The following is a 23,713-nucleotide window of genomic DNA, read 5'->3' on the forward strand; positions in this document are numbered from 1 at the left end:
AAGATTTGTTCTCATCAAGCTCTCACACAGAACAGGATGGAAAGCATTATTTCCCTATATTGTATGAGAAAACCAAGGCCCAGAGAAGCCAGGTGATTTGCTCAAGGTCACATAGCAGCAAGCCCAAAGAGCCTGGAGTCTCTTGGCTCCTAGCAAAGTGAGTGTGGCTGGTGTACTCGGCCGCAGCCCCAGCCAGTGCCCTAGCGATGAGTCTCCTGCTCCCCTCACTTTGGTCTCCCCTTCCGCTCTAGGAGCCCAACCTATACTGCCCTCGCCATGCAGTATGTGCTCCCAGACCCCTCTCTATACCTTCACCCCAATGTTCACCACCATGGCATCCAGGAGGTCGAAGACACGGGAGGTGACACCGTCGCCTCGGTCCTTGGCAAGCCAGCAGTTGCAGCGCAATGTGTACTTGGTGCCCTGGGTGGGCACAGCCAGACACAGCTCCTCCACCAGCCAGCAGCTCTCGGGCGAGGCCCCATCATGGCCCAGCTGGGAGGGGACACACCAGGGCTGTGAGGGTCTGGGTGAAACCAGGAAGGAAGCCCTCGCCACTCAGCATCCCCTTTCCCGTCGTCCTACACCCTCCCCTTCCTCAGCGCTTCCTCCCAATGTGCTCTGCGCACGCTGACCCAGGTCCCTCTCTTGCAGGTGAGGAGGTTTTGCTGATAAAACAGAGGTCTCTAATCAGAGGGTTTTGACTTAATCATGAGATTATTTTGAGTAGGCCTGATCTAATCAAGCAAGCCCTTTAAAAGAGGGTCCACATATCGGAGACGGACAAAGTCAAGAGAGATTTTGAAGTGGAAGAGTTCATATCCTACGGGCCTTGAAAAAAACAAACTGCCATGTTTTGAAGAAGGTGATGCAACAGGGGATGCGTGCAGCCTCTGGAACTAGCATCCTTGTTTCCCACAACTGCAAGGAAATGGATTCCACCAACCACCAGTGAGGTTGGAAGAGGACCCCCGCCTCAGATGAGACCACAGTCCTTGCAGCAGCTTGACGTCAGCCCAGGGAGATGCTGGGAAGAGGACCCAGCTAACTCACAGCTGGACTCATGGCCTGGAAAACTGGGAAATCATACCTCTAAGTATTGTGCTAAGTGTGTGATCATTTGTTACACAGCAATAGGAAAAGAATTCACCAGGCATCTTTGCTGGGCCAGTGAGAGACAGAGACCTGGCAGGACAGTGGCTCATTCAAGGTCCCCGAGTTGATGGCGGAAGCCACGTGGCCTCCCCCAACGACCTGCTCTGACGTGGGGGCTCCCTCTCTGAGGTGGGGGCTCAGTTTCCCTGCCTGTCCTGCACCCTGCCTCCTGATGTGTTCTGTTCGGCTCCTTCCTCCCCCCTGGGGGCAGGGCACCATCCCAGAACCCCGGGGACTAGCACCTCTATTTTCTTGATGATGCCCACATCCAAGCCTGCAACATAGAACTCCTCCACGGAGCCACAGTCGAAGCCCTTCTTCCCCCGGGGGAAGTCCAGCCAGATGCGGTTGCTGCGCTCATCGTCCTCACCGATGAGTAAGATGAAGGCCCGGCTGTCAGTGGCCGCGTCCTTGTGCTTCCCGGTGGTGACCGACACATAGTAGGGAATGACTGCAAGAGACCCCGGGGCCCAGCGTCGGGATGGGCCAGGTGGACACAGGTGGGCTCACAGAGGAGCACAGAGGTCAGCCCCCCCGCCTCTGACACAGAGTGCAATGGAAACCTCCAGACTGGTGAATGAGACACTGATATCTCCCAAGGGGAGATCATCTTAAAAGAGCATCTTTGCCGCTTCTGAGAGTCCTGCCGACCAATGACCTTAGTGGCACCTAGCTCTCGCGTGTGAGGTAGGCATGAGAACAAGAACTTTTCCCCAGGTACAGGGGGCAGAGGCCTGAAAAGCTTTCTAGCATAAATAAGGCTGGCAAAAATGAAGTCTCACAGAAAGTAGGAAGTTGGGGGAGGAAAAACAAAACAGTACTTATTGTATGTGTGATCCGGTAAATGAAAATTCTAGGATGCATCTACTTCCAAAAGAGACCAGATTAATCAGCATAAAGCCTGGCTCAGGTAGGTGCAGCCTAGAGTTCCAGTTGCCCAGTGAGAGTAATCCTTCTCCTTGCAGCTAGGGGTACTCAGAAGAAGTAAGCAGACCCTGTTGGGTGGGTTTCTGGGGGGAAATCTCTGACTTAGCTGGGAGGAACGCCCTTTGCCCCTTCCCCTTCCACTCATTCTGCTTGGAATGTGGATGCGATGGCTGGAGTTCCGGCAGTCGTCTTGGAACCATAGGCAATCTTTAGGATGGAAGTCCCTGACTTCACTGGAACCTGCTGTATCTGTCCCAGGTGCCTACCTTCGAACTTTTATGTGATAGAAAAGAAAAAAATCCTTCACTCTTTAAACCACTATCTTTTCTCGGTCACTTGTAGCTACTAATTGATACAAGTTGTAAACCCTTCTCTGGATCATCTTCCTCAATGTCCTGGGTGATAATGCTCCGGTATAGGTTATAGGTTATATGGTTATAGGTCATGCAGTTTGTTATCTCTTTGAAAGTTTCCAAACTAGGGATCCCTGGGTGGCGCAGCGGTTTGGCGCCTGCCTTTGGCCCAGGGCGCGATCCTGGAGACCCGGGATCGAATCCCACATCAGGCTCCCGGTGCATGGAGCCTGCTTCTCCCTCTGCCTGTGTCTCTGCCTCTCTCTCTCTCTCTCTCTGTGACTATCATAAATAAATAAAAATTAAAAAAAAAAAAAGATTTTTGAAAGTTTCCAAACTAGCCCTTCTAAGCTGGAATGACCAGCATCGTTTTCTGTACCTGCCCGCAGCCTTATTTCATCTTTGCACGGGGGAGGGACCTGGCCTTTCACAGTTGATCATAGTGCTTAATTCAGGAGGGACACTTTCTTGTGGGTCCTGTCATTTATTCACCGAGTGCAAAGGTAGAATATAAAATGACTGATTCTCTCTGCCCAGCCCCAGAGACCTCCCCACTCCACACGGTCCCCTGGAGGGGAACACGGCGCTTGTCAACACTCCACACTTAAGACAGCTGACCAGATAGGCGGTAACTTTAAGTGTCAGATAAACCAACTCAGAACTGCTCTATCTCAAAAATCCGGTTGGAAGAATGAGCTTGTCCGGACATTACAATATCATTTGAAGGAGGGAAAAACGGAGGCCGAAAGCGTGGCTTGTCCGAGGCTACGTACATCACTGTCAGAACCAGAAATGGAACTTAGTCCTCCTAGAACCATCTTAGGACTCGTTCCCCTCCCTCACCGCATCGCACTGTGCCTCCAGTCTGCGAGGCCGAGGTCCTCTGGGTGATGCCCTCGGCTGACGCGCCAGGGCTCCTCCCGGCGGCCGTTGGTGTCTGTCCGCTGAGAACTGTCCCGGGCCCTTGGGGGCTGAATCTATATCCCGCGGGGCTGGGGGAGGGCAGATGTACAGCGGTGCCCCCACCCTGGTGGCGGGCCAGTGGATTGGGGGCACCGGCTCCCTACCTCCTCCTGGCCTTGATGCCCTTCTGCAGAAGGGCTGGGGGCTGCCCTTGCAGGGCGGCTGGCAGGGAAGCAGGCAAGCTGGGGGGGTCATTAAGCTTTAGGTGGAAGTCAGCTGGTGGCAGGGCGAACGCCCCGCTGAGCGCCCCCTCGCTCACCTGGACCCTCCTGCACGTAGGCGGCCATGGGCCCCGTCACGGTGGCCACGTCGACGTCGGCCATCTTCGAGCTCAGGGCGATCTCCCAAAAGTCGGCCGGGCTGCTGCAGTTGCTGCTGCGGTCCCCCGTGTACTCCTGCCCAGAAGAGCACGGCCCGGCCCCCACAGCGCTGGCGCCTGCTGCCCGCCAAGCCGTAGCTGAGCCAGGTCCCACCCGGCCGGCCCGCCACTGCCTTTCCCTTCCGTACCTTCTCATAAAAGAGCCTCTCGAGCCGCCCGTCTTCCTTCTTCAGGGACAGCCAGCGCCCGCACAGGAACAGGAACTCGTCCTCATTGGTGTCATTCCAGATCTCCACCTTCTCCACGTACCAGTCTGCGCACCACTTGGTGTTATCGTGGCGGAGCTTGATCTTGTAGATGACCCCCAGGTCAGCGGCCTCGATGATGAACGTGTCGGCCTGGGGGATCCAGATGTGGGCACTTGGGTGGGGGTGCGCCCCACCTCCACCCACGGCGACCCTGACTATCCAGCATCTTCTACTCCCCTCAGCCGTCGGGCTGAACAGACCTTCCCAGCTGGACTGGACATGTCTCTAGCACAGAGCATGGTGCATTCTGAGGCCTCACTTCCACAATGGCCCCGTTTTGCAGGAACAGGTTATCCCTGTTCCTCCTGGGATTACCCTTATAGATGTCTGGAATATGGAATGCAAGGGGGCATGGGGCAGAGAAGGGAGCTCAGCTTGGTCCTGGTACCTGGATGTCCTTGGTTACATTGAATATCAGCATGAGTTCAGGTGGGAGTCATGGCGGGGGGTGGGGGGTGCTTGAAATTCCCAGGGGGAGGCTGCGAGGCAGTCAGAAGGGCCACAGGGCCAGGCCCGGGAGAGGAGACAGAGCAGGGAGATGCTCTGGTGGAGGCCCAGCTGAGGAGCCGAGGGACAACATTTGGAATGCAGGTGCAGGCGGGTGTGAAGTGGGGTGTGATGCTAAGCCCTCTGGGTCCCTGATCATCCCATCAGTGAAGTGTTGCTACACTCTTGGGTACTTGAATCCTAAGATCGCTCAGTGAGATGCAGAGTTCCAAGCCTTAGGTGAGGCGTGGTCAAAACACAGGCTGAATGTGGCCGGCAGGAGCCTGGCCCAGGGGAGGGGAGGCTGGTGACCCTGACAGCGCTTTTCCTCCAGAAGATGGGAGATGTGCTGAGTGACTCCTGAGGACTGGGAACCCAGAGATAAATATGATTAGGAAGCCTCTGCCCCTCCTGGGGTTCTCATGGCCCAGGGCAGGGAGGGGAGGAAGTGGGTGATTACAGCCCATGTGCAGGAGCAGCCACCTGTCCATGGACTAGAGGCAGGGCTGGGAAGACTCTTCAGAAGGTGGCATTAAGCTAAGGATGGGAGGCTGGGCTTTCTGGGTACCGAGGCAGGTCAGTCTGCAGGCAGAGGAACCTGCAGGTGAGCACTACACGGCTGACCGTGGTGGCCACAGGGCTCTGACCAGTGGCTAAGATCATTAGGGAAAAAGCAGGCACATCCTACGACACAGCAATTCTACTTCTTTCTTCTGTCCTGAGGAGACATCTTTACATATGTGCACAAGGATTTTTATCGCAAGCTTTTACAGCGGAAAACTGGGAGCCATGTGCCATCCAGTGCTTGGGGAATGGTGAAATAATCACAGGGATGTTGTGTGTAGAATGTCACGAGTGTGGTGGTTACAAAGAATGAGCCAGCGCCATCTATTTTTGGATGTCTTGACAAAGGGCACCTGGGTGGCTCAGTCAGTTGTGTGCCTTCGGCTCAGGTCATGATTTCGGGGTCCTGGGATTAAGCCCTGCATGGGAACCCCTGCTCATTGGGGACCCTGCTTCTTCTTGTCTCTGCTCTAGGCTTATTCTCTCTCTCTCTCTCTCTCTCTCAAATAAATAAATAAGATCTTTGGAAACACAAAAGAATATCCTGACATAGGAAGATTTCCAATGTACCCCATTGCATGCCAAAGGTGAACTGAAGAAGCATTCACAGAGGCTTATGTCTTTTATGTAAAAAAATGAAAAGCATGGAACAGCATTATGGATTTTCTATGGGCACAGCCACGTGGACATGGAGAAGATGCCCAGAAAGGATTGGAAACAGGAGAGAGCATGGGGCATTCTGTGGGGTTAGTGGAGAGCCCCTTGGCCGGGCTGAATGACTATCAGCTTTGGAGGGGTCAAATGAGGAGGCTGCAGGAAGCAGTGGGGAGCCCAGGTGATTCCACGAGTCAGGTAAGCAAAGTGGGGGCTAAGGAGCTGACAGGGCTGATCTAGGGGCCGTGCAGGAGGGAGAAACTCCCGACCTGGCTTTGGACTGGAAGTGGGTGCTCCTGGGCGGGGGACGTCTAGGGGGAACTTCTGTATTCTGGAGGAAATGATCAGAGAAATGGAAGCTTCTAGATACTCAACAGTGAACTTAAATCCCATGAACCATCCGTGACTAAACCAGAAGTAGCTCTCACCCCCCTCGATAGGAGGGAAGGGAGGGAGAGGGATGGTGGGGACTAGGGTCAAGGTTCTTCTTAGGATATAACAAATGCTAAGACAGAAAAATCTGACCCCAAACCCAGGGGGGAATGGGCTGCATCACCTTCACTTAGAAGTTCATGCGTTAAAGTGCCCTGCAAATATTTACTGTGCCTACTCCGTGGCCGGCTCCGTGGATCTGGCCACCAAGAAACATCGATGGGTCAGCTGTGTGCTGCGCCCTGCTGTCTTACAATGTATTGTCCAGACGTTGGTTCCAGGAGCCAGCGAGGGGAGGGGAAGGTGGACTCCCCCCCTTCCTCAACCACATTCAGCGCTTCCAAAGAGCCAGGCACGTTAGGTGTTTTAATTCAGTGAACTTATTTTACGGTGGAAGAAATTGAGGCACAGAGATGCTGAGTAAGTTGCCCAAGATCACACAGGATGTGAAGTCAGGCAGTCCGCCCCAGCCACAGGTCTGCCCACCCAACAGCACGGCCATGTCCCACCCCAGCGTATGTGAGTGACCTTGACAATCCTGCCCCCAGCCTAGAGTCCGGGACACCACCTGTGTCGCTTGGCCACTTTGCCTTCCATTTTTTCCCAAATCGGACAGACCTCCTATTAGCTACCTTATACATGCAGCAAACAATTATATCTCACCTGTGTGGGTGAGACTATTTCCCCCCGACACAAAGTGTTCTTACATGTCTTGTCCTATCTTTCAGCCCAGGGGTTCATGTAGCTATCACACCACGAGTCCCCTTCAGAAGCAGTAGACCAAAGCTAAGGGTATCCAGTAGTTCCTACCTGGATGACTGAACACATGAACGGGAGCCCCAGGGCCTGACTCCCCCGGGACCTCGAGGCCAGGCTGGGACTCCTTCCAGAAGGCCTGGCCTAGGGGGTCACCAGCCAGCTGCAAATCTGCTCAGATGACACTACTATCCTTGCTGTGGAGCCAATTTCCTTCTCACAAGTAGGAAACGTTTCAGTGCCGAGGAGCATGTCCGGCTGAGGGCTTCGGGCTTAAGGAGACCCCTGTTAAACCCTTGCTGGTCGATGCAGGAAGCCCCCACATGTGTACAGCCACGGGCAGTCGGGCTGCCTCGCTCTGATGGCCCTGCAGCTACAGCCTGGCCTGGGGGGAAGGAAGATTCCGGAGAATGGAGGGAAGTGAGTGAGGCAGAGAGGGCCCTGGAGACAGCCGAGCTGCAGGGGGGGTAGGGGGTGGTGGTGAACCAGGCTGAGGGACAGATTGCTTCCTTTCCCTGAAACCACAGGATGTCAGTGCTCTTTGCTTAACAGAGGCCTCTCTTGCCCCCACCCTCCCACCCCCTGCCCCAAGATAGTCCAGGGCAGGGTGGACTCTAGTCGGGGCTGAGGGGTCCTCATCTGCTCCTCTAATCCCTCCGCGGCTCCCTCGGGCCTCCTTGCTGCCCAGAGCTCTGACAGCACAGCTTAGCCCATTCACAGATGTGGAGCCCCAGTTGGGGAGGGTAATGGTAGAAGCAGGCCTCGGGTCCGCCACATGATGATCAGCCCCACATTGGGGACCGCCCACAGTGAGCCGGATGTTCTGATGATGAACCCCCTGCTGACTTGCTCAAACCCTGCCCTCTGCTCTCCATCCACCCCAGATCAGAACCCAAGGCCCATGCACAGGCTCAGAAAGGGGCTCAGCCACTCCAAGGGGGGAGGCGCCCAGGGTAAACACCCACACGGGAGCAGGGCACCGCATGGGGTTCATGGGCAGCCTCTGGGACCGAGAAGAGCCAGCTCCAGGCAACCGACCCGGGAGCCGGAGGGAAGGGGGTAAATGCTGTGTGCCGCCTACCGTTCCTTTCTCGAACTTGTTGGTACGGTTCTCCGACTTGCCAAGGTATCGCTCCCCAGTGTCCCCCAGATCTCCATAGATGGTGATGTAGACCTTGGCATCTGTCCCCGCCCCAGGAACGTTCCCCGTGAAGATCTGCACCGAGTACAGCACGACTGGCCGGGCAGTCAGATAGATGCACAGACAGATGGACAAAGGGAAGAAAAGAATAACAGGGCTTTAGGACCGAGACGACTGGACTGGCAGGAGGAGGTAGTGTCTGCCTTTTATCTGTCCACTCGTGCACATTGTGCTACGAATCCACAAGGACGTGCCCGTGGGAAGTCTGCCCATCTGACCTGGACCCAGGTGGCTCCCAGACCCAGAGGCTGGAGGCTCCTCCCTGCAGCTCACCCACTATCTCCCCTTCCGGCTTCCCGCGCTCCCAGGAGGGAAGATGCCGGAGGATGGGCCGAAGTGTGTGCATGCACCACGCTCACTACATCTACCTGCCCTGACACGTGGGCAATAATACGCCTTCCTGTTTGAAGGTGACCAGTATTCACGCCAGTTCCTTCTAGATGGTCTTCAGAAAAAATCAAATATTTCTGAGATGATAGCTTCCCCATGGTGTCTACGTCCTTATTTTGATTAATTCTTTAACTCTGCTGACCAACACCCGCCCAGAGTGACGGCTACATGCTCCATCACCTCCCATGGCCTGTGGGAAGGGCTGGATAAATACTGGTGGGACAGCTATTAAAGATTATTAAAGAAAATAAAGATAAGCCAGTGTCTTGTCTTTGTTCTGCTGCTAATGGCTCGTGGAAGAAGGATAAAGTATTTCCCTTTTCAACTTCCATGCCAGGGGGAAAGGCTAAGAGTTCTTTGTCTCCTCTCCAGATTCTTCTGTCTTATGAGCTTTGGAGTTTCAGGCCAAGAAGAAGGGACTCAGCTGGCTGATTCCCAAGGGAAGGGATGGAAATTGTGGCTTTGAGGTGAGAGGTGGGAGTGGCCAGACTGGGACGAAGATTGGTTTCTCCGGCCTGTGAGGAGGGCAGGGCTCTGGAGTCCCCTTGGCTGGCAGGGACCCCTCACCTGCACACGGAGGTGGGGAGATGGCTGTGGGGTTATCTGGGAACTTGAGGCAAGGAGGCCTCGTGGCTGAAGAGAGGGTCTCACAATGAAATCAAGGTGTTTCTGGCCACCCAGGGGAATGACGCTTGCATGTCTGTGGAGAACCAGCAGCTATGGTCACTGTGTGGCAGGAGGACACAGTTCTCCATAGTACCCGCCCTGGACTAAGCAGCTAGGCCCCTCCTGGGAGGCTCATGATTCTCTCAAAATTCAAAAAGACGGATTCTCTCTCCCTATAGTGACTCCCTATATTCTCTCTCTCTCCCTAAAGTGATGGACTTTCTTACCAACTCTAGCAAGTGGGCCCAGGCCACATTTAATTACATCGAGAAAAGGAAGATGACATGAGTTACTCATACCCACAGTTGTGGAACACGTTCACCCCCACAGCGTGGTTCCTATTATTTTCCTCTTTTTCCCTTGGACTCCACAGCATTATTCTCTCCTGCTCTCCATCTGCCTCTCTGGTGGCTCCTTCTGGAGCAGCAGCTTTAGGGGTTCCTAATCTTCTTGCCGCCCCTCAGATGCGTGCTTCTGCCCGCTTCCTTCAGCTCCCCTCCTGCACACCCTGGGCGTGGACTTCTGTGAGGCCCCTGAGTCTGTGTCTCCAACCCAGTGCCCTCCTGTGCTCTAGATCCATGGCCCTGTCACCTAGGGGGGCACATCCACCTTGATGAGACATCACAAACTCACGTGCAAACCTGAACTCTGCTCCCCTCCCTCAAGCCCTTTCCAAACCTCCTCTCCACCCTCCCTCCCTGCCTGGCAGTCTGCTTCGAAGACCTCCGCAGTGCCCTGTGAGCATGGCTGTCAGGGGCCTGCCCCCCGCCCTGCACCCCTCCCAGGACTGTCACTCTGCCCTCCACTCCTGCCTTGCTCAGCACAGCATCTGTCAGCATTTCATGCATCGCATTAATAAGTAAAATCTTCTCTTTGGTGTTTAAGAGTCAACAGCACCCAGGTCTGTCTGGCTCATACTGACAGGAGGTGACATTAGGAATCTTGTCACAGTTTAGACACAACAATCAACTGTCCTCCCCTGTGTGTTCTCTCCCCAGTCACCTCCTGGCCGTGCATTCAGACCTGCTCTACACCTTTTCTATGAGCCCTTGCCCCAGAGTGGGGTGCCATTACCCTCCGGGGGCTGTGGCCCAGCGGCCCTCCTTCTCCCCCTCCCCCTTACCCCCACCGCTCTTTCCAATCCTCGGGGGAGCGAAAACTGATTCAGCTTCTGGGTGCTGAGCAATGCAGTTATGCAGTCAAATCCGGCTATTTCTGGATCCTCCTCCCTCCTTGTCCCACCCAAGCCACACGGTTCTCAGTGGAAAGATGTTTCCCTAGAAACATCGCCAGGCACAGAGTGGGTTTGTGGCATGTTATTAATACAGAACAGCCCAAGTGTGCCGCTTGGGACAGCTTTCCGAGGCGTCCTCTGGGATCCAAGCAGAAAAGAGAATTTTCCCCCAGACTTAATAGCAAAGGGATTTGGGTTGGAAAGGCACATTACAGAGGCGACGCTTGTTTTTATCTCTAAGCAAGTAGCAACTGAGATGAAAGGAAATGTTAGAGCCATAGCTGTCTACATCTTCCTGGTTCCATACGGGGCCTGGGATCCTGGATTTTACTCCCATTGTTTCCAAGAGGGAATGCAGCACCACAAATGTGAGCTGGATCTCCAAGCTCTCTCAGGGAATCTCTGATCCGTTTACACTGCCCACCGGGAAGAGATCCTTAGTATTCTTTTGTGTATCATAGATGGGGGAAAGCCTGTTTCTCGCAAGTGAATTTGATTTCTGACACACTGAAAGCTCATTCAAGGCTGACCAAATAACCTGGGGGTTGAGAGGACAATGGCATCGTGGGTCAAAAAAAGAGGTGTGACTGGCCCTGTGGCCTGGGAGGAATGTGTGTGCATGCATGGGTGCCATTGTGCATGCACATATGCACACACACATACACACACAATGTAAAAAGAAAGGAGAAAAGAAGGCTGAGGACTGAGTCTGAGCAATACTACCTGGCGCAAGAGGAAAACAGCACTCAGAGGGCCAGTCAGAGAAATGGGAAGAGAAGAGAGCGGTCCACAAGTGAAGCGAGAAGCACACGGAGGCTGTGGTCGGGCTGAGGCAGACCCTGCAGAGAAGCCTGCATCAGTGAGGAATGGGCACAGGTACCTGCACTTTAGACAAAAGAAAGCCATGGCCCTGGATGCTCAAGGCTGCACCAAACCCCTGTGTGCAGCTCCAGCTACACACAAGTCCAAGATGCTTCTCTATTCATATGTAGTAGAGACAGCTGGATCCCTCGAGAGCAGGGAGGACCCAGGCCTGCAGAGGAGTAGCTGGAGAAGCCAAGAAGAGGGAGGCCATGGGGACCAGGAGAATCCAGGCACGGGTGAACAGGCATCTGGATGGGGTGTCCCACTGTCAGGCCAGGGAAGGACGTCCAGGGCTGCCTGCTGTTTACATCTTTCCTGCCATTTATCAGCTGTGTGAACGAGAGCACATTAGACCACTTCTGTGGGCCTCAGGCACCCTCTCTACCAACTGGAGTTAGTCACACACCCAGCCTCCTGGCTGCAAACACTCAGCCTTGCACGGGGCAGGTGCCCTACAAGGGACGGCTGCTGCTGACTGTGACGAGGGCACCACACTTACTGTCCAGAGGCTCCTCCACTTCCTTGTAGACTTGCCTTAGGGACCCATCTCTCATGTATTTTTCAGTGAAGATGTCATAAGGGACCAATTCTCGAATGGTCTTCTTGTCATCCTCTGACTTGGCGAGCCATCGATCACAAGGGAAAGTCAAGGTCTCTGTGCCCTGGGGATGAGGAAACAAGAGGGAAATTAGTCGTGTGTGTGGAGCCTTCTGATGTCAGTGGTTCCTCAGCATGTCAACAGTCATGGGGACCAAGGATGAGGGTCATGGAGAACCCCCAGATTACACACACGCCACAGGGGAGGCTGGGCTCAGCCCAGATTCCAGCAGGTTCAGTCTTAAAGACTTCAACAACTGCATCAGCAGTTGGCTCTTGAAGGTGGGGTTCCCAGGGTCACTTAAAAATAGATATTGGAGTCCTATCCCGCACACTTGGGTTCCACAAGTAAGGGAAGGGGCTCAGGATTGTTAAATTGCTCTCAAGTCCCTCAACCACAGCCACCACTGAAACCAGCCTTCCATGCTTAGAATTCTGTGGCTCCAGAACGCTTGCCAAGCTGTGCTGGTGGATTTCTTTCTATGAGTTGACCTTGGGGAGCAGGAAGGGTATGCTTGGTCACTCACTAGTAGTGTGGCCCTGGGGGTGGGGAGCAGAGACAGGGCTGCCCAGATCCTCCTCCTTGATCCCTGAATGAGCTTCTGAAAGGTTATGCCTTGGACCTGAGCTGGTTCGTGCACTCTGAGCAAGCGGGGTGAACTGTCCTCAGATTTTACCTCAACTTAATAAGCTGCAGGTTCTGTTTTTTTTTTAATATTTATTTATTTATTTATTTATTTATTTATTTATCTATTTATTTAGAGAGAGGGAAGAAGAAAGAGAGAGAGAGAGAGAGTGCTCAAGCAAGTAGAGGGAGGGGCAGAAGGAGAGAATCTCAAGCAGATTCCCTGCTGAGCTCAGAGCCTGACTCAGGGCTTGATCCCATGACCCTGAGATCATGACCCTGAGATCATGACCTGAGCCGAAATTAAGAGCTGGATGCTTAGCCGACTGAGCCACCCAGGCATCCCATAAAGCCAGGTTCTTATCAGGAATATGCCTTGATTCTCTTCTGGAAAGGGGGTAAAAAATACTCCAGCAGGACAGACCAGTCAGAAACTCACGTCTTTATCTGGGAGGAGCCTGCGGATGTCCACGTGGGAGCAGTGCCACCCAGGATTTATGCCCGTATTGTCATGGCCAATCCGAATTTTCTCAATGATTTCCCCCACGTCCTCTAACTGTGGGAAGGAGAAAATGCACCAGATGGTAGCTGAAAGGTCCGGGAAAGTACAACCTCAGAAATATCCTGCCTCCCCAGGGTGGGTGTCCCTTTGAATGATGTCCCCACTGTCCGGCTGAGCCAGCCTCTACTCTCCTCTTCACATGCCATGCTAAGGCTTCCCTTCCTCTCTCCCCACTTAAAATCAGCCTAGACTCCAGAACTCAGTGCGATCAACCTCTAGGAGGCTGTCTTCCCATATCCTTCCCTTCCATGGTGGAGCTCACCTCTCTGTTTTCCATTACTCACCCTTGTGGCAGCTTGTTCTTGGCTTGAGAACTGACTTGAGTATCAGAAGATGAGTTCTGGTTCCACCTATGCCCTGTCTTGCCACCCTGACCTTTTAATCTTGGCCCCTAGGAGACCCTCTATCTCCAGCTACCCCTCTTCTATATCCCTCAAATTCCAGTCCCTCAAACTTGACATTCTCTTGCCATGGGGCCTTTGCACTGGCTCCCACAGCCCCTTCATTTTTTTCTTCCTTACCTAAACCTCAACCTCATCACTCAGGTTTCAGATCGAGGATCACTTCCTCAGGGAAGCCCCCTTGACCACTTCAAGAAAGTCAAATCTTTTTATGACAGGCACTTACAACATCCCATGGCACCCCCCCACCCCCAGCCCAGTACTTCTCATAGTGGGAAATTTGCATTCATCAGTGTAATGCCCTGTCCTCTACCACTGACAGCTACAAGGGCAGGCACCATACCTGTTTGTGCTCACCACTATCCCCAAAGCCTACAACAGAGCCTGAGACTCTGGTGCTCAGTAAATATTGGCTGAAAGGATGAAAGAATGAGCATTTCCTCATCTGCAAAACAGCCAGGTTCTCTCAGACACAACGTTGAACTTTAATCATGATCATGTGGATGCAAGTCCTGTTGAATGGGACAGCTGATGTGTGTGTGCCGCAGTGAGTCCCTGAAATTCAGGAGCTATCAGCTCTTCTCTCTTCCATCTGGAGCCGACGGCATGGAGTGCAGGGGAGGGACTCTGTCAGGAATGACTGATCCCTCCAATCCCTCCACATCCTTTATCAAAGCAATGAGGTGGCCAGACATAAGGCGAGGGGGATGTGCCAATTTGAGTGTCCTGGCAGCGTCTCTACAGAGCCGGCCACCTGGCCAGCACGGGCAAGTTCTCAGTGCAAGGAGATGGCAGTCAGGTCTGGGGTGGGTGAGGGTTCGTGATGAGTGAATGGCATCTGAGTGATAAATCATTCATCAAATGAAAAGTGTCTATAACCACAGACGGAAGTGAACTCTAAAATGAATTGCAACAGCTTCCGACCACTGGTTTCCTTCTTCCCCACACGGCTACCACAGTGGGCAGCCCAGGGCAGGCCCATCAGCACTGCTTGGAGAACTTCCCCCTGCTGTCATCCCCACCCTCATCCTTCCCAGTTGTAGCCACAGCTCTGCCACCTACAACCCCTGCAATCTGAGGCAAGGCACTTGCTCTTCCAGTGTCTTCCTCAACCATCTATAAAATGGGGGAGAACAATGTCTTCCTCAATTGAAGGCAGAGGCATGAGCAGAGTAGCCCTCAGAGGTCACTTCTAGGTCTAAGATCCCAGCCATGGTTCTTTATGTCAACCATTCTCTCCTTCCGGGTAACCCGCAGGGCACCACATTGTTGCAAGTTATGAGAATTAAAAAGGATGCTATAGCTACCGTGCCTTCTGCTGCTTGCATCACTGTCCCCCCATCCTGCTCTTTACTGGCCAGCTCACCCTCGCTGCACCCTAGGAGTGGTGTAGTGGTGTCCCCAGTGAGCCCCCAAGGGGCAGTCTGATCATGAAACACAGATGGGCGACTTCAGGCTGATGTTAGTGCTCTGGACATTTTTAATGAGGCCTCATTCCCTCATGATGGGAGAGGCACAGAAGCTATGGAGAAAACTTTTGGCCCACAGAAGGTCCACCTGAGGACACTGAGCTGCCAGCTGCTTTGAGCAGTGAAGATTCACCTGCCTCTCCCTCTGCGCAAGTGCCTCTTCTCCTCCTTCCCCATCCCACCTCTGAGGTTCGAGATGTGTGGACCTGCTGTTCAAGGGTCCTTCTGGAGCCTCAGCCATCTAGCCACTCAGTTATGCATGCCATGTCAGGGTGACCATCTCTGTTGTGACCCTCAGTGAGCAAGGAGGTCACTAGGGGACTGCTAGCCATGGATGGTGGGCCTTCATGAGAGCCCCAGAATCAGAGGAAACCCAATATTCTCCCAAGAGGTGAAAGACAAGGTTCTGGAATTGAACTGCTTGAGCTCAAATCTTGGCTCTGCCCTTTGTTAATTATGATGTCCTGAGCAAGTTTCTTAACCTGCCATTGCAGCTGTAAGAAAGGATAATCATACCACCAACTCTTGTGATGGTGATGAAGACTCCATGAATTGATCTACTTCAAGTGCTCAGAACAGGGCCAACACAAGGCAGGTGCGGAACAAATATTAGTTATTATTACCATTCTCCCAGCCACTCCCCGTGTCTTAGGGCAAAGCCACGAAGGGGGGAGTGGCTTGCTCATGAGCTCGTGTCTGAGCCAGAGCTTATGTGCCTAGAACTTGAGCTTATGTGCCTGCCATCCGGCGCTCTCTGTCTCACCTGGAGATCAGTCAGAAAAGAGACAGGGAGAGGCAGGGACACGAAGCTTTTTTCATTTGTTTCGAGACTCTCACATTCCTCCAATAGCCAGATAGATTTGAAAAGGAAAAAAGAAAAAACTTAGCAACAAATTACTGGCAAATTATAGCTGCTGATTAGTGGGCACCTCATTGATAAAACTCCATGGAAGTCACGCTGAGGTGTAATCATAGCCCCACCACCACCACTAACAGCGTCAGGCTGGGATGACTCATGTACCAGGCCATCTCAAGTGGGTGAGCTGTTGCTTTGTGTGGATAAATGAATCACCCTTGAATTTTCCCCAGTAAAGACTCCACCAAGGTGGCAACCTTCCCACAAGTGCTGACTGCTCCCAGAGAAGGTGGGGAGGGAGCAGGGAGTCCCCCAACAAAGACACTGGCCGGGGGAGAAGAAAGGGGCTCTGGACTTTGTTTCCCATCAGAAGATAAGGGACATTTCTCCAAAGGTCTCTGCTATCTGATGCATCCAGACTCCTGAGACATCTAGCTCTTTTCCTTCAGAGCTGTCCCCTCTAAGTCTTGCTTCAGCCAGTCCCCTATCCGTTCTGTCACCCTCCTGCTGTCCCTCTGGCCAAACTTCAAACCACACGCTTCAAACCAAAAACCAAAACCTCTGGCCCTTGGCCACAATGTTCCCCTTGCTAGGAATGCCTTCCCCTGCTTATAGTCGCATTCAGTCCAGTTCAAAGCCACCACATCCAAGGAGCCTTCTTTCTCTGAATACCCATCACATGTTCAGTCAATCCCTTACTTGCCCTCAATGCCATGGGCTCATGTTCTGCAGGGGCTAAGAGCACGTATTCTGAGCCAGTTCTCCTGGGTCTGAATCCTGCTTCCATTACAGTCTAGCTGTGTGAATTTATGCAAGCTACTCAGCACTCCGTCCTCACTTTCCCTATCTTTAAACAGGAATAACTACAAACCAGAGTTGCTATGGGGGGTTGAATGAGTTAATGGATAGAGCCCTATGACTGAGCCTTCATACCCACAGGATCAGTTATTCTAAGGATGACCAGACTCTCTCTGTTAGCCTTATGTGAAAGTCTGGGGTCCTCCACCTGGACTGCAAGCCCCTTGCAGGCAGAGTCTGGGTGCCCCCCTTCTCTTGTCTCTCCCACCCAACCTAGCACATGGTGGAGTGCACAGGAAAGACAGTGAGATGTCAAGGTGCTATGACCTACACCTATAGTAAGCATGGAACAAGCAAACCCCTAGGCTAGCAGGGGAGCTGGGGAGAACATATGGGATGTCTGAAGCCAGGCTCTCCCCATGGATATGTGTGTGTTGTTGCTAGCACTGGAGATGGTCCCAGTGGAAAGGGAATTATGCCTCTAGTCTCCCCAAACCCTGTCCACTCATTGTCACCTTAGTTCCTGATACTAGTCCTGGTGGGGCAGGTGAGGTGTCCCATCCTCCTGGCTACTCAGATGTACCGAGTGAGGCCCAGTGAGGCTGGATGTACTGCCTGGCTTCTTTACTAACAGCAGCCATCAGGGTGCCTCTGGACGCAGGCCTCTTCTTCCCCGATCTTCTGATGCCCCCCTCTACCTCCCAGTCCCAGCTCCCCCCACAGTCTGCTGAGCCCAGGTACCTCCATAATGAAGCGGGAGGCTGACTTCCTTTCAAAGAACAGCTTTTGCTCCCTCTTATTGGTGCAAAGGTACTTCTGCTGGGTGCACACCGCGTCACAGCCATAGATGACGATGAAGATGTTGGCATCTGTCCCAGCAGCGAAGACATCGCTGGTGTACAGGATGATCTCGTAAGGGACAACTGAGGGTGGTGGACGGGGGTGAAGTCAGAGGGGAGGTGAGAACAGAAAACAAATGTGGGCAAGATCAAGCTTTTCACTGGCACCACTGCCCTGGGGCCCCATCACCAGGAGCTGCTGTCCAGGGACCTAGACCCTCACATGGTTTCTTAGCAACCGCAGGCAGGGGGAGGGGAGAGGCAGTGTCCTGTCATGCCTACTGCCCACAGACAGCCCCTGTCACCAAGGACCAGGGTCTCCGTGCCTCTTACATCACAGAGCTAGTACAGCAGTTTGGCTGAAAACACGGGCTCTACCATGACATTCTGTGTGACCTGGGCAAGTCACTTAGGAGCCTCGGTTTCCTCTTCTGTAATGTGTCCTCACCATGATCCTTAGCTATAGACACTATAAACAGGAGGGTTATATTTCAGAGAGCAATGGACCAATTGGGTCAGCGGTCTACAGGGTGAGAATCCTTCCTCTTCCTGCCGTCACTTGCTCCACACTAGTCTGCCCTCCCAAACCCTCCATAATGTACTTGGCCCTTGCTGGGTCGGATGCTGGGGAAGAGGGGTGACCTTGTGGACTCCTTAAAAGGGAGGCTGACTCATCAGTACAGTTGGCAAGCAGCTTCCTTGTGGGCAGCCGCCAGCATGGGTAGAGACCAGCATTGCCCACTGTGTGGGCTGAGGATCCTTCACCTCAGCAACTCTTTGGGTGCTTATTAAACACACAGATTCCCAATCTCTCCCTAGATTCTCTACAGGATGATTTCTAGTCATCTAAATATTTAACTCAGACTTCACACTGGAGCTTGAGACCAGCAGTTTAAAAGAATGTGTCACTAACTACAGATTGAGATCCATTAGCAGGTTGTAAAATAAGTTTAGTGGGTAGGCACCACTATTTAAAAAAAATATGATATTTTCTATTCAATATATTCAATTGAAAAGAATTGAATAAAAAATATCATCTATGGGGACATTACACATAATGAGGGTAAAGATTTTTTGTGACACTTATTTGTTGCATACATATATATAAATGTATATATACTCAAAGTCAAAATAATAAAAAAAATATGTTAAAAACCCAGAGAAACAGTTTAAGCAGAAAGCTACCCTATTCTGTGGTCTCAACCTTGAAAGAAATCACATTAAAAGTCACCTTCTCACAGGTGGCCCCAACCTTCTCCAAATTTGCTGCAAAGCAAATGAGTTGTCCTTTCATTTATGATGATGTTTATGATGATGGCTACTCTGCTGTAGAATTGTAGTTGTGAGGCCTATAATAATGGTAATTGCCATTCATGGAGTACTCGCCTCATGCCAGACTCTCTACTAAGCATCCTACCTTCCTCATCTGTAACCTTCACAATGACCTGTGGAGGAGATATTATACTTTTCTTCAGAGATGAGAAAAGCAAGGCTCAGAGGTAAAATAACTTGCCTCAAGTCATACGGCTGGTCAGAGGTAGAACTGCAACTTGAGCCCTGGCTTGTCTGACCCCTAAATCCAGTGTAGTCAACCTCTAGGGGTGCAGTTATCATGAACTGGACGTGAGTACTGCTTCTACCTACAAGTCCCAGGACCTAATTGCCCAGGGAGGTGATCACCATTCCCACAGTGGCCTGGACAGGGCCCTGACCAAGGTTAAGAGGAAACACAGGCCACTGTAATAATGGATGCAACTTCTTTTAAGCCCTCTTGGGTGTCTCCATGGTCTAAGGCCCAGGAGGCCTTGAGCAGAGAAGATTGCAATGGACTTGAGCTTTCCTGAGACTAGCTGGCAGTGGGAGAAGCCCTAGAAATATCTGTGTGGGAATAGTCCACTTTCACCCCTCGTTGGTCTAGGCCTGGCCTCAGAGTGTTTCCTGGTCTATTTCTGTCTCTGCCATTGAGAAGCTGTGTGTCCTTGGACAAATGGATGTACTTCTCTGGGCCTTTTTCTTTGTAAAATGAGAGGGCTTAACAGAATCTATGGTTTTCAGATGGTTTAACCGAAATTAATTTTCAGTGGAATATTTCTGTGCAGTTCTTTGAAATACCTTTAGGACGAATGTTCAGAAAAAAATTTGACTTTTTAAAGCTGAGGAGCTGCTCTGGATGGTATGAACTGGGAAACTGTTCTCTCTCATCCCTTCTCCTTTTCCACTAGCGACACTGAGACACCCTCTTTGATACCAGCAATCCTCAGAACACAGGCTAAGGGTTAAGGTGCCTCTCAGCCCTGACATGGCATGAATCTGACCTGCAGGGCTCCACGCTGTGTGGAGCCTATACACTCACATCATCACAGTGGTCCTCTTCCTAATGGACCTCTACTTGTATAGGCAGCACATTTCAGATGGTCTGGAAGCAGAGCCATCTTGTTCTATTCTTCTGGTTTCACATATATTGGGAAGCCTTGCCGAACTACTGAATCTAGGTCTAAGCCTTCTAGGCCCCTGAGAATGACGCCCAGCCACCTCTCCTGGGACTGCATCTCCGCAGTACCTGGAGCTCCCTGGATGTGGGCCCTCAAGATCTCTCCCAAATAATAGGTTCTGAGCAGTAGATACTCCCTTCCATGCACCTGCCTGGTGAGACCTGTACTCTGAAGCTGCCTCCATAGCTCTCCCAGGTGGAAAGGAAGCCTCTTCTGTATTTTTTTTTCTTTGTAAATGTGAGTCTAAGACAAGAGCAAATGGACTTGTTGTAGTATCAGCCTAGAACTGAATATACCCAAGATCAGGCCATACAAATTCAGAGCAAGGCCTGTCCTAGGGCATGAAGGGAGAAACAGCTACTTTTGTTTCGAAGAGTCTCACGCAGTCCTGCTGCCAGTTCTGCGTACATCTGCCGGGTAAATATGTGTCCTAGACTGAAGGCGGCTCCTTGGGGCAGTGGCTGGATCCAGGGTTTGTTTTGTATGTGCAGAGATTTTGCTAGAGGGAAATGTCACTTTATTTCAGGCTTTGGACCAGAAAATATCTTGATGGATTGAGTCTTTTCCAGTTTAATTGCTTCAGGCAAAAAAAAAATTCATTACTCATTCATACTTTGTAATAATGAGATGTTTGGGGGGAAATCTTTTGGTATAACTAATTATTTGTTTAGAAAAAATTGTATTCTGTGGGTTTGGTTCTAATATGAGCATATTCAGACAGATGTTTATAGTTTGGTTGAATTCAGTTTGATTCCCAGCACCTAGTACGTACCTACATATTCATAAACATTGAATATATACTTTCTGATGACACTGGAGAGGAAATGTTGGAATTTTACCAAATTGTTCCCCTGCCTCCATTTCTTTAATTGGGTGAAAAGAATCACATTTATCATCTTTTCAAGTTCTTTCTCCCCCCGCCACCCTCCCCCCCCCCCCCGGCCGCCATCAGAATAAAGTCTGGTAAGAGTGATTTCTTTGTCCTGTTACCAACCGGGCTGAAGATTGGCGATGGGGCTGATAATGACTTCTCAGTTAGACTTTTATCTTTCTTTCCTTTTGGGTCTTACAAGGAAATCAAGCACCAGAGAGGCTTGCTGCATGTTGTTACCAGCTGCTTTGGGTAGAAGTTGGTCTAAGCTCCTATTTCCTTACCCTGGACCCAGGACACTGCCCATAGCCCACAGAAGGCCCAGGGAGAGAGAGGAGTGAGAGACCCAAATCTCCAAGATGAGCCTGGCCCAGGGAAGGGCTGGAGGAGGGACCAGGACCAAGTTGAGATAGTGGGTGACCAAGTTGAGATAGTGGGTGACGGGGTTTGGGAAGAGGGCCAGCCTTGCCGTGTATGCTTCCTACATGGTGTGTACAGCCTTGTCTGAAGCTCTGCGTGGAAGAGGTCCCTGACGATGGCTCCGTCGTCTTCATTCTTTGCCAGCCAGCGGCCACAGGGGAAAGTCATGCACTTCCCAAGGGATGGGGCGTCCACCTCTACCCAGTCTACAAACCAGCCTGGAGCTTTGCCTGGAGAGAAGGAGACACAGAACCCACCAAGGAGCTCCCCAGAGATGGCTTGCTGTGGGCAACTTCAGGGACTCCACACATTCTTTCCCGCCCTGTGGTTGACGTCTATAGCTATACCATGCGCATGCCTTTCCTGTCACTGAGAGGCTTTGCTAAAATGCTTCTTGTTCAGATGTATACCCAGCTGAAGCTAGATCACACTCCAGGCTGCTGTCAGTGAAATTAGCAAGAGCAAAGGAGCCTGGGGAGGAGGTGACAGGAGGTGACAGCTAGCATACTGTCCAGGGTGGAAGACTCTCTAAATAGGGAATTCAGAGATGCCAAAGAGAGCCTGTGTTAACAAGGATTTCATAATTTCACCCAGGAACAAGGAAGACACTCTGAGCTCCCTGGCCTCAGTGTGTGGTACAAGAAGGGAAGGGAAATTTGTGAAGGAGTGATGGTCTTCTCCAGAAAGATGAGTGATCAGGTTTAATGAAGGAAATGGGAGCTGAGCAGAGAATTTTGTTTCTGCATCCCAGAGGCCAGCAACAGGGCCTCCTTCCTTAGGTTTAAAATACTTAGTTAAAAGACCAAAAAAAAAAAAAAGTCCTTCTTTACTAAGAGAGAACAAACTTTGGCAGTAGTGTCAGTGGGTTCTGGAAAGAATTGACTAGATCAGTCGTTCTCAAAATGGAGTCCAGCAGTCCTAGCATCATGTGTGAGAAATATAAATGCTCAGCCCCCACCCTAAACCTACTGAATCAATGCCTGTGTGGGTGGGGCCCAGAAACCTATGTTTAACAACTCCCCAAGATGATTCTGTTGCTCACTAAAGTTGGAGTACCACTGAGCTAGATAGAGGATTCTCAAATGTGGCTACACAATGAAATAACTGAGGATAGGGGTTTGGGGAAATCACTGGTGTCCAGGCCCCAGCCCAGGCCAAATAGACTAGGATCTCTGCATGCAGCCAGGGCTCCACTGGGCTGAAGGGACTGAGGAAACTGTCATAATGGAAGGCAGATGACATCCAAGTTTCTTGCACATTCTTTCCCAGAAACCCACAGGGACCTGTCTATGGTCCTTATATTCTTAGCAGAAAACAGAGGGAGTGGGAAACCAGACCTGTGTTGTCATGACCAATCCTGACTTTCCACAGATCTCCCAGGTCCAGCGTCTCCACTGTGAAGATTTCAATGCTGTCCCTTTCAAACTTGTCACTGTTGGTCTTGGAGGATTTCAGGAGGGTCATTCCTGCCAACCAAATGACCCTCATGTGACTGGCTGGTCCTGAGACCTTCAAATCTATTCTGACTGTCCCCTTAGTCCCTCCTTGTAATGACCAAATTTTTCTAACTTTCACAAAATTTAGATCGTGCAAGTTCTATCCACCAGGCACTTTTATACATTTGGCAATTTGGGGGGGTGTCATTTTATTGAGATTTGTAATTAGTCTTCAAGGTATGTATTTTTATTTTTAATTTGTATCTCAAGGACAGGAAACACATCAAGAGGTCTTATTCAAGACCATCCAGGAGAAAGTGGTAGGGCCCTAAGTTAGTGTCAGCTCTGCTTCCATCCTCCTCATGTTTCTCCACATGGGGAGAAAGCCAGTGACAAAATCACTCTCCCCTTGCTCCCTGGAGTTCCAGGGGGACCCTTGAACAGGATAAAGCTGGCAGAAGTCACGGAGAACAGACCAGTCACTGTTTGGACCGGGAGGTCCTTCATTATGGTCTCAAAAGGTAAAGAGAGTGATGCCTCCAGGAAGGACACAGAAAATGCTGAAAAGTTTCAGAAAGGCCTAGAGAAAGAATGACTATAGGATCAGGCACCATTGCCTAAGGAGAGGATGCTGAAGGGAAGATGATTCATATGGCTTCCAAATACTTCTAGAGTGGTAGACATAGCAATGAGGACAGGAAAGATGACAGAGGGCTCTCTGCCCCCTGGAGTATAGTAGGACTGACTTAGTAAGATTTAGAAGGAATCTCTAAAGGAACCAAAGTTCACAATCCAGGTAGACAAGTCACCTCACATGGAGTTTTTTTTTTTTTTAAGATTTATTTGGCGGGGGGTACGTGCGTGAGTAAGGGGAAGAGCAGAGGGTGAGAGAAAGAGAATCCTCATGGTCCCTGCTGAGCTTGGAGGCCAACATGGGACTTGAACCTAGGATCCTCAGATCATGACCTGAGCCAAAATCAACAGTTGGATGCTAACTAACTGAAGGACCCAGGTATCCCTCACATGGAGATTTTTAAGAAAAAAGGAATTGGCCCCCCAATAGGGCTGGTTGTAT

The 23,713-nt window shown here is 51.4% G+C and overlaps 1 protein-coding gene across 4 annotated transcripts in view; it reads right to left on the bottom strand.

The window, feature by feature from the left end:
- The window catches only part of LOXHD1 (lipoxygenase homology PLAT domains 1), a 167,246-nt gene that overhangs the window by 32,851 nt on the left and 110,682 nt on the right, over window positions 1-23,713 (bottom strand). For 2 of the 4 annotated variants that reach the window (XM_077900660.1, XM_077900658.1), the window contains 10 exons: window positions 22,540-22,668; window positions 21,268-21,432; window positions 17,322-17,503; window positions 12,934-13,050; window positions 11,772-11,934; window positions 7,999-8,153; window positions 3,906-4,115; window positions 3,658-3,793; window positions 1,398-1,606; window positions 310-495 (listed from right to left, as the gene is read on the bottom strand). In XM_077900660.1, coding sequence (XP_077756786.1) covers window positions 310-495; window positions 1,398-1,606; window positions 3,658-3,793; window positions 3,906-4,115; window positions 7,999-8,153; window positions 11,772-11,934; window positions 12,934-13,050; window positions 17,322-17,503; window positions 21,268-21,432; window positions 22,540-22,668 — 1,652 coding nt within the window. Of the gene's footprint in view, window positions 1-309; window positions 496-1,397; window positions 1,607-3,657; window positions 3,794-3,905; window positions 4,116-7,998; window positions 8,154-11,131; window positions 11,249-11,771; window positions 11,935-12,933; window positions 13,051-17,321; window positions 17,504-21,267; window positions 21,433-22,539; window positions 22,669-23,713 lie in introns of those variants that run through there. The other 2 variants (XM_077900657.1, XM_077900659.1) reach the window with 2 other exon arrangements.

The sequence above is a fragment of the Canis aureus genome, chromosome 6, assembly GCF_053574225.1.
Source record: "Canis aureus isolate CA01 chromosome 6, VMU_Caureus_v.1.0, whole genome shotgun sequence".
Classification (NCBI taxonomy): Eukaryota; Metazoa; Chordata; class Mammalia; order Carnivora; family Canidae; genus Canis; species Canis aureus.